General features: G+C 36.0%; 1 protein-coding gene across 1 annotated transcript; it reads left to right on the forward strand.

The window, feature by feature from the left end:
- Nucleotides 1-21: 21 nt before the first annotated feature.
- LOC140772120 (uncharacterized) lies at nucleotides 22-10,857 on the forward strand. The gene is made up of 15 exons (XM_073114027.1): nucleotides 22-186; nucleotides 339-998; nucleotides 1,113-1,425; nucleotides 2,019-2,165; nucleotides 2,279-2,367; nucleotides 2,438-2,530; nucleotides 4,998-5,124; nucleotides 6,228-6,292; nucleotides 6,365-6,536; nucleotides 7,305-7,502; nucleotides 7,608-7,655; nucleotides 7,839-7,985; nucleotides 9,381-9,463; nucleotides 10,316-10,431; nucleotides 10,539-10,857. The coding sequence occupies exons 2-15, from the start codon at nucleotides 400-402 to the stop codon at nucleotides 10,619-10,621; spliced, it is 2,280 nt and encodes a 759-aa protein (XP_072970128.1). The 5' UTR covers nucleotides 22-186; nucleotides 339-399; the 3' UTR covers nucleotides 10,622-10,857.
- Nucleotides 10,858-12,262: the final 1,405 nt, after the last annotated feature.

Genomic DNA, 12,262 nt, shown 5'->3' on the forward strand with positions numbered 1-12,262 from the left:
TTCCCCGTCTCTTCCAACATTCCAACTTCTCCTCTCACTTGCGTATAAATACAACTTCGCCATTCCTACCTCTCTCTCTCTCTCTCCCCTCCTAAAACCCTAGTTTTGTTTCCCTCTTTCTCCAATCCATCGCGATTGAAACGGATTCGAATCTCGTTCTTGATCGCCGAATCGAACGCTCTTCCGGTGAGTTCTTTTTCTGCTTATTCTTAGCTCGTATGCTCGACGCAATAGTTGAAATGATTCTTTTGGAGTGGTTTTAGATAGCTAACATATGATCTAGGCTAAAGGTTTTTGTTTTGTAAATCGTTGGCCTAAGGGGAAGTGATTTGATTCAGGGTGGAACCCGGAAAGATATGACCATAGTCTTCCCTTTTGGAAAGGGAGAAGACATCAAGAATGGCTTCGCGAGCCATCCTCAGAAGGAGGAAGAACCTCCTGGAGCATATAAATTTGACGACTCGTTCGTGTTATAGCGTTTCGGGCTTCGGGCAGGGAAGGTTTGATTATGATGCGGATAGAACGATTGCCCGTCCGCTTCCCAATCCGAGCTCGGGTGATTCTGATCATGGGAAGGAGAAATGCGTGGTGATAATCGAGAAAGGAGACTTATTGGGGCTTTCTGCGCGAGGGTTCCTTAGGCGCCCATATCACGGTATTTCTTCTGTGGGTAATGGATATGGGAGACAAGATTTTGGTCTGCCCTTGGGAGTTAGATATTTATTGCAGTCCGTTCGCACTGCAACGACTGCTACTGCTGGCCAACCTGAGATGGGTAGTGGGGAGGAGCCTTCTGAAGACCAGAACAAGAAACAGATAAAGGAGGCTTCGCCTGAAGAATGTGATCAGGCTGTTGAAGGATTGAGCACTGCAAAAGCTAAAGCGAAGGCCAAACAGGTGCAAGAATCACAAAAGACCCCACAGTCGATTGTGCAGAAGTTCTGGGCTACGCTTTTGGGGATTGGTCCTGCTTTGAGAGCTATTGCTTCTATGAGCAGGTATTAGGTCAATGCATTTGGAAAATTTTGTTCCTTCTTCTGTTCCTCTTTTGGTGCTTTGTCCGTTTCTTGTTTAAATTTTTTTTTCCGCATTATTCTTTGTGCTTTGTTAAGGGCGGATTGGGCTGCAAAGTTTCGCCACTGGAAGGACGAATTTGTCTCCACTCTGCAGCACTATTGGCTGGGTTCTAAGCTACTTTGGGCAGATGTAAAAATTTCTTCCAGATTGTTGCTGAAACTTGCCGGTGGTAAGAGCCTTACAAGGAGGGAGCGGCAGCAGCTGACTCGTACTACAGCTGATATATTCAGGCTGGTTCCTTTTGCAGTGTTCATAATAGTGCCATTCATGGAATTCTTGCTGCCAGTGTTCCTCAAATTGTTCCCAAACATGTTGCCTTCTACCTTCCAAGACAAGATGAAAGAACAGGTATTCAACAATACAAGCTATTTTTAGTTTAAGTGTTCACTTGTTAAACAAACTCTAACAAGGACATTTGTGTTTCTGTTTGTGGTCTATAGCTATACTGTGGATTGTTTTCTCCTGACGCTGATATAGTTAAAACTTACCGATTTACATCTTATAAGTCAGAGTTGCAATGAAGTAGGATATATGCAGTTGTGCTTGCTTGTATTTGCATGTGCATGCCAGGAATCTGTATGTTCTACAACTGTCGGGTGTTTTTTTTTTTTTTGCTTCTCCTATTTCCAGTATTATGAACTAATTCTTATTGCCAGTTGGCCTGTAACTTTCATTGCAAGTTCATTTCATGCTAGTTTTACTTTCTCCAGTATCTTGATGCTGATTTCTTGGTTGAAGTTAGGTTTATAGCTGATCTTGAATATTTCTTAATTATCTGTAGCCTTCTCACCTTCATGCTGTGGTCAACGATCCTGTTTTGTTAGGAAAAAAATAGACAATGGTGATAGCATAAGTTTATGTGGCACTATTTTCTTCTCTGACTCTAAAAGTGTAAAAGTTGTCTCATTCTTCTCTTCCATGTCCAATTATTCAACTTGTAGGAAGCATTGAAAAGGAAACTTAAAGCAAGAATAGAATATGCAAAATTTTTGCAAGACACTGTGAAAGAAATGTCCAAGGAAGTTCAAACCTCACGTAGTGGAGAAATCAAACAGACGGCAGAAGATCTGGATGAATTTTTGAACAAGGTATACATTTATTGTGTTAACTCTCTTTTTTGTTGAAGATGTAAGCATGAGAATTGTTGCTGCTTCTTTTCATACTATTGTCTTACGATCTGAAATGTTGGATTTGCAATTAGGTCAGGACTGGTGGAGTTGTTTCTAATGATGAAATTTTGAACTTTGCAAAGTTGTTTAATGATGAGCTGACCCTGGACAATATCAGCAGGTTGATCTTATGCTGATTATTTTCTGATTATCTGTATCTTACTAGATCACTAATCTGTTTGCTTATGCAGGCCAAGGTTGGTCAATATGTGTAAATATATGGGGATCCCACCATTTGGTACAGATAATTACTTACGCTACATGCTTAGGAGAAAATTGCAAGAGTAAGTCTCATTCGCTTCATGTAGAAGAATCCAGTAAAATATGTAGATATTGAAGATTTTGTACTTTATTTGGTAAATTGGCTTTAAATCTTTTTAAAAACTGCCTATTATGATATTATCTTTACGTACAGCACTGTCTTAAGTTTTAACTCATCTATATTTATGCTGGATCCATTCATAATATGCACAGGTTTGACTAGAGCTTTCCATTTGAATCATGATGTTCAACATATTACTTATAAGGAGATACTTAAATCTTCCATGATTTTGTAGGGACATTTAAATTATTTATTTCTCCCTATGATGGTATCCTTTTAATTATTGATTGCACTCACATGAAAGTTGCATATGGAACATGGTGAAAAAGGGGATTATAAACTAGAAGAGATATCTCTGGCTAAAGTTTTGTTTTAATCCTTCAGATAACTAAACATGAGGGCTTTATTTAGTGTGTCAGTAAGGTGCTTCTTATATCTAAGAGGTCATGGGTTTAAATCTTGGAAACAAACTCTTTAAAAATAATGGTAAGACTGCCTACATGGTTTGAAATTTGTGGTTCCAATTTGGCCCCTAGAAAAATTGAATATTTTATGTCGGAATAGAATGGTTTTAGTCTGTTGTGGCCCAAAATAAATGTCAAAACTAGAAACATTGATAGTTTTGGCTTTAACTAATGAGTTTGCGCTTTAGTTTTCAATAAGTTTTGGCTGTTACTGTTTCATCTCGAGTGGAACTTCAAACCATGGCTGTGTATATCTTCCCTCTCAACAGTTGAGATTTTGTGTTGGAGAGAGCCGCATGCACCAATATGCCTTTTCTTACATTAATGAACATGACGTTCCAATAGATTCAGAAATTAATTCATCATTAAGAAATGGTGCTCTTCTTTTTGGGCAATTTTTGCAATGTATAATGACACTTTTGTTATGCATTGGGATATGGGACCTGTTTGAGAGCCATAAAGCATTTCAAAACAGACTTTTCCAAAGCATTGGCACAGAACATGTAAAATTTGATTGATTTATAGATAGATATATGATTGTATCGGAAATTTTATTTTGTTGATTAATATTGACATGCAACTAATTGTTGCAATATATAGTGGAAGATGCAAGAATGTGGTATGATCAATAGATCACCTGATATGGGGGTTTATGTACATTGAAGTTGTATTATTTTGTTGAATAAGGTAAGTAAAAGAAACATTAGATAAAGATGAATAATAATAGGCGAGTAAATGATTTTATGTGATATGAATCGATTTGGGGTCGGTCTGAATTGCAGATAGTTCTACATGGTTCAGGGAGAATATTCGACAAATATTCTATGAATGTTAGAAAATTACAAAATTGGAATAGCTTCGTAACTTCCAGATCTACGACTTTGACCCTTGTTAAATTAGAATGAGATCTGGGTCTAATCTGAATGGCAAGCTGGGGTGGTGTTGGTGGTGGGTGTGGCTCAGCTTGTAAATGTTGATGAAGATGGCGTGGATGGATGATGATAGTGGTGGTTAGGTAGATTAATACTATAGAAGAAAAGAAGGGAGAAAAGTAGACCGGCCCTACGAGACTAGGGGGATCAACAAATGAGGGAAATTAAAAGCTAGATGAGATCGTACTAACATGAGAGGCAACGGCAATTGACAAAGCAAGAGGGAGATTGAGGTTGGCGGCCAAGTTGAAAGGGAAGATAAGGCAAAAATTAATTAATCCTTCATTAATGCATACCTAAGATGCAGGCCATAAAACCTTATTTATAGAGGATAAATAAAAGAATTCTAAACAAATTGATAAACTTAGCTAAACCGGCCTTCTTTGTCTTTCTCGAATTAGTTTTTTATTCTACCATATATAGAGTCTAAATCTAAGGAAACTCCGAATATGGAAGTTTTAGATCAGGACGTCGTCGGTCTTATTCAAGTAGTTCCATAATATTCGGACGTTAGATGAATATCTACTAATTATTTTTTCAAAATTGTGCGGAATTTGATTGAACTGAACTTAGCTAATTAAATAAATTCTATCATAGTAAGATTCTAACTAAATTATATAAACATAATAAATAAAATAACTAGAGTTGATCCATCGAGTCCAATGTTTCCATGATATGATTCGATCTGACTCGGCTCGCATTATTATGGTGCATGAATTTCTATTTATATTTCTTGTGTTACTTCCTAAGGTTTTGGTTTTTGAACTTGACAATATTTATTATCTTGTTATGGTCATCTGTTACATTTTTTTTTTAATGTAATTGTCCTAAACTCCTACATTGATAATGGTGCTTTTTTCAGTTAATAGTGGAATTTTGGCTTTGTGCCTGATCTTTAGAGATTAATTGCTCTTCTTTTGCTATTTGTTTATGTTTATTTAGTTTACTTACTGTCTTGATATTCTTCTCTTTGTTGAAGTTCGATGTATAATCTGGTTATCTCTCATAGATGTAATAATACTTTTCTGTGCAGGATTAAGAATGATGATAAGCTAATCCAAGCAGAAGGTGTGGAGTCTCTTTCAGAAGAGGAACTTAGACAAGCTTGTCGGGAAAGAGGCCACCTTGGATTGCTATCAACAGAAGAGATGCGCCAGCAGGTTTTTGTCACCTTGAACTTGGTTTTCTAGTCATTGGTCCTTAGTGGATTGAGAAATTTGAGACTTGAAATGACATAACACTTAGCCTCTTTGGCAACTCTGTATTGAGAATCCAAAGTATTCAATTACTAGAGAAGTTGGATTGCCATTAAGATAATTACTGTATTACTTTTAGAGTAATCTTAGAGATGGCACTGTTTGGATAACTAAAAGGATTTGTTCAACATTGTGTTGGTGCATGAGGGCTTGGGATTCTGTCTGGGCTGACCTCATGTGTGACGGTCCGGGTGGGCCATCGGATGCATATTTAGTAATGCACATCCAATGGCTCCAATCGCACCCACTCACATCCAACGCCCCCATTGTATTTGCATTCAGGAGTGATTTGTGCCATCAAATATACGCAACTGATGCGTTGATGCGCATCCGACTACCACCTGGACCAGCCCGGATGGAAACCGTGCTAGTGCATGAGTGGGTGCGAGTGGAGATGAGGGAAGTAATAGTGTAAGTTTGGAAAGATAAAAGTGACAACACAACCCGAGCAATGCTGGATTTATTTCTGGAAAAAAATTACACCAGTCTGAGCAGAGTTTCACTTTACACCAAAAATAGGGAATTTCGTTGAATATTAGAGTAACGTGATACTCTATGATAGGCATCCAAACACCACTCCTGAAACTTTTATCCCGGTTTGTGAAATTCTAGTGTTCCATTCTAGTGACTCTAGTAGTTGAGGATTGCAAAACAGCCCCTTATCATGTGTAACATGGGGAAACTTATAAGAATATAGTAAAAATGCATGTCTTTCATCACCACCAGGACTTTTGCCTTGATCGTGTTTCTTATAATGTTAAGAAACTCTTTTGCCGCCTCAATTTTAATTTTCATAGATACACTTGAATTCTAGAGTTTACCGATTACATGATTCTTTGGTTTTCATCATTAAATTAAAATGTTTGTCTAATATACTCCTTTATGAGATTTTGACACAAGTTCTTGATGTATCTTTTTTCTGCATTTATTCATTTGATATATGCATCCATGCCAAATGAAAAGGACTTATGCTAAGAAAAATTCATCTATTTGATCTTTGTGTCCAGCTTCGTGACTGGTTAGATTTGTCTCTTAATCATGCAGTGCCATCTTCTCTCCTCATACTTTCAAGGTAAATGTGCTTTATTAGCTCTGATAAGCTTAAGTGTTGTTCTTTGTATTCACTTTTATTTGTTTATGTTAGAGCTTTCACTGTGTCTGGAAAGCTGAAACCTGAGGAGGCTGTTGTAGCTACATTATCATCTCTACCAGATGAAGTTGTAGATACAGTTGGAACAGTATTGCCATCTGAAGATTCTGTTTCTGAGAGGAGGAGAAAATTGGAATTCCTTGAGATGCAAGAAGAACTCATCAAGGTACAACACATGTTTTTCATGGAAGAAGCTAACTTATTTTCATAATATTCTGCAGATCTTTTATTTTTCTTTATTGTAAGTTTATGTTCCTTAGTATTGCTAGCCAGGAATTTCCAAGTGGACATGGAACCTCCCCAACGTTTTGTTTTTCTTAGAAAATACAATTAGTTGAATTATTTCCAATTCTGTGAGAAAAATACACATTTTTATTTGTTGTACTCATTCTTTGTGAAATCAGCGAATCTAAATGCAAGCTATCTGATTGAACCACTATCTTTTCCCCTAATTTTTTATATTCTTGTAAGTTGTAACAGCATAAAAAGGTGGATCCTAAAGCTTGTGTGTCCTATAGCTGCTAGGTGATATTAGGGCTTATTTGGGATTACGGTCTGTTGGAATTGCTTGCAGTATTTATATAATCTCTATGTTGTGCATATCTTTCATGCATTGTTACCTCATTGTGTAGTTTGTGTTGCCACAGCATGTTGTTGTTGGAAGATTGCATCCCTTAATTATAACTTTATAGGGCTTAACTTGGTCATGGAATTTTGTTTGCACTTAGTTGTTATGTTGACTCAGTTAACATGTTCTTTCTGTTGACCAGTGAAGAATTTTTTTTTTTCAAGTTAGTCCTTTTTTGGAGGTTAGAGACTAAATGCCTTGTTGATTGTATTTTATGCTGTTTTTGATAATTTTATTACCTACTTGATTAATGACGTTCTGATATGGATGGCTTACTGGTCTTCTCTTTGTATCAAAATTCTTTAGGAGGAAGAGAAAAGGAAAGAGAAAGAGGAAAAAGCAAAAATTGTGGAACCTGAGATTAGTGAGGAAGATGTGGCTTTGAAGGAGATGACTGGACCTACTGCTAGGGAGGCAGAGGAACTGGCACAAATGAAAACACTGGAAAAGAAGGAACAGCTATGTAATATCAGCAGAGCACTGGCTGTGCTAGCTTCAGCATCTGTAAGAGCTTAAGTTACCGATCCTGTTCACTTTCCTTATTAAGTTGACAAACTGACAATAATCATTCTGAACTATTCATATTGATGTCCAAACACACTTTTGCAGTCTGTAGGTAAGGAACGTCAAGAATTTTTGAGCCTTGTCAACAAAGAGGTATGCATTTAGTTTCTGCCACTGTGATGAATAAAACTGTGCTTGTCTACAACTTAACCTAGATTATTTAGTCCATGTAGTTTAGGTACATTTTACTTATCGTATGAAATTCTTTTGGAACCATTATGGATTTGAATACTGCTTGTGTGTGAAAATCATGAGTATACCTGTTGCTAAATGCAGATAGAATTGTACAATACGATGCTGGAAAAAGAGGGCACTGAAGGTGAAGAAGATGCTAAGAAAGCATACAAAGAAGCAAGGGAGAAGTCCGATCATGCAGCTGAACAAGCTGCAGGGGACAAAGTTTCTTCATCACTAATAGATAGGGTAAGGAAGCCTTCATGCATTGAGAATTCAAATCCTTGTTGCTCAGCTTTTCTGTTTATGATGCCTGTGCTTGTCCTGTTATAGTGCAGTTTTAGACAGTAAGTATATTATTCTGCCAGGAAAAAAATGTGATATAGCGAACTACTATATCTGCAAACTCGGGATCAAGTACTAGATGAGCAACATACTCAAGGACTTGTCAGTTATTAGAGATGTACTAGATAGCAACCATATCATGCTAACTGGAAGAGTCTTGTGTTACGGTGTCCTCCAATAATCATTTGACCAGCATTATTTAACTTTAAAACTGTGTGAGTGTTAGATTGCCAGTTGAGACACCTAAAGTGACTAAGCATCTCTGAGGTAATTACATAAGATCTTTAGATACACTAATAATGACATTATGGACATTTTTATCCTGAGAATGGTAAACTACGACAGTCCTTGTACCCTACTTGGTAGAAATGAACTTGTTCTTGAAGTGAATTGAGAATTTGTTATATAGATCGTCTATCATTCTATTCCACACACAGGGTAAGATATACTTCTAGTACATTTTTCTATCTGCTCCAAAAATTTGGATTTCAATAAAGAGTTGCAAAGAAGAGGTAAAGTTGTGCTTTCCGCTAACTAGCTAATAGTAGCTTGCCATTAATATGCTATATAAATAAATAAACAAATAAATAAATAGATGAAACAAAGAGTTATACTATTCTTATCCTAATATGATCTGACTTCGAGTGGAGCTCAAGCAAATCGAGAAAGCTCGAGATTGGCTTGTTTATTGGATGAGCTCCAAGTTTGAGCTAGCTAAGCTAGGTTAATAGATTAGCAAGATCGAATAAAGTTTGGAAGTGGAAACTAATTGACCTTGAGCGTCTCATATGCCCAACAAGCTTATTTGACACCCCAAGTGTCAACTAGACAACAGTGTCGGAAAGGCATTATGCAAGTGTACCATGTTTTATTAGGTCTCGGGAGTCTAACGAGTAACAAGCACGCATCAGAACTATGCTCTCCCGGACCAGTGTACTTTTAAAATCCAGATGGTAACAGTAATTTGATTGTTTTTGCCCTTCTTTTCAATGGTAACAATGCCTCTCTCGGACCAGTAAAGCATGATAAATGGGGGTGATTATGTAAAAGCTATTTTTTGTCAGAGGCAGAGCTAGTACTGCAAGTATGATGTTCTCTAGTTAAATTGGACTGCTTGACAAAAACCTAGTTTATGCTATGGATCTTATGACTGTAGTCTATTTCTAACAATTCTTTTGATCCTTCATATTATGTATATCCGATCTGCATGGAAATGATGCAGAATTAGTTGATGCATGATTTGTTTTCTCTTTAAACATAACTTATGTAGTAATAACATAAGACTCTGCTGCACTCCAGGTTGACGCAATGCTACAGGAACTAGAAAAGGAAATTGACGATGTTGATGCTAAAATTGGTAGCCGTTGGCAACTTCTTGACAGGTAAGAATTTCTTGAATGCCTGTGTTGATTTTCTTCAAAGTGAAATGCTTAATGCATGATGCCATAAATTTTCTTTCTACGGAAGTAACGGAATCTATTTAGCTACAGCTTAAGTGATATTCAGAAGGTTGTCAATGTGTAAATCCTACACTATGGGCCCGTTTTCTCATGTTTTCCAAGGAATTTCATACTTGTTATGGTATTCCTTTGTTCATACTAGGAAATCACTTTCATTCTTCTTTGAAGTTCTATCACTTTCATGCTGCTCTTCAAGTTTATACTTAGGTAGGTATATCTTCATTTACATTGCATGCACCCCTTTAGGAGGCAAAAGAATTTAGAAGAATGAAGCTTTCTCATAGAAAATTTCATACTTACATATTTCTTTTTGTCATGGAAATACTAGTAAAAAGGAGATCTCTTGATCAGGGCTACTTTTTTTTATATTCTTGGTACTAAGATTAGTCATGGAATGAGAAACTAGCAGATCTTTTTTCCAAATTATGTAGGACCTGGAGGTTAGTGCACTATTTCAAAATCAATTTCCCATAAAATATGTGGAATAGTTCGGCATGTTATAAGTTTCTTTACTATCTTTGCATATAAAACACTTTGGAAGTTTGGTGCCAATGTACAAAAAATTTCTATGAACACATTGAAAACTAAATGCCTAGGCTTGTAAATGTAAAGCAATAGGATACCCATCTGATAAGTAGTTTGAGAGGGAACATGTCCTTTTCTAATATTTTCTTTTCCAGCTAATATATTTCGAGAAAAAGGTTGAGATAATGATGCTATTGGAACATCTAGTTCCTTCCTATTGCTAACATCTTGCTTCTATCTTGCTTCTAGTGATCGTGATGGCAAAGTGACACCAGAAGAGGTAGCAGCTGCTGCTATGTATCTCAAAGATACCATTGGAAAGGATGGTGTCCAAGAACTTATCAGCAATCTTTCTAGAGATAAAGGTTCATATCTTAATGCAATCTACCATTCTGTTGCTTAATCTTATATTTTTTCCTTTTCCAGAGGATTAGCTTCACATGCTAACCTTGTAACCTGTTTCTTATAACAGAAGGAAAGATTCTTGTGGAAGACATTGTGAAGCTAGCATCACAAGCAGAGGAAGACAATAGAGATGAAGCAGCAAACAGATAGGTTTCATAATATCTGAAGATTACTATCGATATTAAAATCATTATATCCATTCTTTTTTGTAAGATGTGACTACAAGCGGCTGTGGTAAATCGGCTAGCATCCAATTAAATAATGTAGGAAGCCCTAGATGTTGATTTTGTGCTTCTCTGCAGTAAGCACACTAGGTGACTTGTGATCGTGACTTGGTATATAAATGTTGAGATGCATAGTTACACTGGTAGTTTCATTGCAGCACCTGGCAAGGAGCTTTTTATGGGCTATCCTGCGTCATATCCTAAATACCATGAGTATAATAAACACATTTCCTTGAAAATTTAGCCGTCTGAGATTCGCTTTTTTAAGTTCATTATTTGGTGTACTCCAAAATCAAAGCATCTTTTAGTGAGATCCAGGATCTGCAGCATTCTCCACCTTATAATCTACTCTCTTTACTATATCAAAATTTGAACACCTCCATCATGGTGGTTCCAGTTCATTAGTTTTACCTCGTCACTTGTGAGTTGAGAAAAGGCTACTGCAGTGTTCCAACCCAAAGTTAGCTTGTTCTAGAAAAGCTTGGTAAATTTGCTAGAGTCAAAAGAGTACAGCTAACATGAGGTCTAATTTATATATATCTATATGGAACAGGTACATGTCTGGGAGAGTTGCTTCATATGCACCTGGAAGTATTACCTCCAATTAATGTGATAAAAGAAATGGTAGTATAAAAAAGACATGGGAATATATGTACTTTCCCTTAAATAGGATTTCCTAAGTTGTCACAGGCAATTTTCTATGACCATCTTGAATATCCTTAGCAAGAACTTTTTCTGTCTTTGAGTTCAAGTCTAGCTACTGGTTGGATTAAGGATTCTTCAAAGTCAACTATACCTTCAAGCCGCTAAGTTAAGCTATTAAACTACTAAATAATTTTTTTAACAATAATTATTTAAGAGCGAAGTTGATTCTACGACCTCCTTGGTCAATCTTCCCAATAAATATTTAAAATGTTTTAGCTAATTTAGTAAAATTAGTTCACACTCTATATTTTCACTATTTATAAATTAAGTTCTATAATTTAACGAATATGTGAAGAAATTATTCTATTATTAGATTTGTTATCTAAACTAAATTCTTAGATTAAGTTAATTATACTAGAAAGATTATGAGATACTCTCATGTTGTGCTCTAAAAGATATAATTTGACTAAAGAGGAAGAACTAATCATATTGTGCCCAAAAGAGAGAAGAGAGAAAGAAGAAAGAGAGAGAAGAAGATGAAGAAAGAATTAAAGGTATTTTAGTCATTATAATGAAATATATTTAATTTTGATGGAGTATTTCTATTTGTCCAAACGGTATTAATTTAAATTTAATATATGATGTTTTCTGTATATATTCGATAAATTATAACACTCAGATTTATAAAAAAAAAATATAAGGTGTAAATAATAATTTTATTAAAAAAGTAGGGTGTAAATGCAAATTTCCGTTTATTTAACAAACATCTCTAATGCCTATTAGGGGTCCTAATATATAATCTCTGTAGGGTTGACAGGACCCAACCAATGGATTTATGCAAAATATTACTTAAAGCGTATTAGGATGTAGTGGTTCCCTTTTAAATATAGTGCCTGTTGGGCCATATTTTGGCTTCAATCAA

The sequence above is a fragment of the Typha angustifolia genome, chromosome 12, assembly GCF_048772165.1.
Source record: "Typha angustifolia cultivar Huaian chromosome 12, ASM4877216v1, whole genome shotgun sequence".
NCBI classification, from domain to species: domain Eukaryota; kingdom Viridiplantae; phylum Streptophyta; class Magnoliopsida; order Poales; family Typhaceae; genus Typha; species Typha angustifolia.

Coding starts and splice junctions, on each gene's coding strand:
- LOC140772120 (XM_073114027.1), top strand. CDS start 400: ATGGCTTCGCGAGCCATCCTCAGAAGGAGGAAGAACCTCCTGGAGCAT. Junction 999..1,112: donor GCTATTGCTTCTATGAGCAG/GTATTAGGTCAA, acceptor TGCTTTGTTAAG/GGCGGATTGGGCTGCAAAGT. Junction 7,503..7,607: donor CTGTGCTAGCTTCAGCATCT/GTAAGAGCTTAA, acceptor ACACTTTTGCAG/TCTGTAGGTAAGGAACGTCA.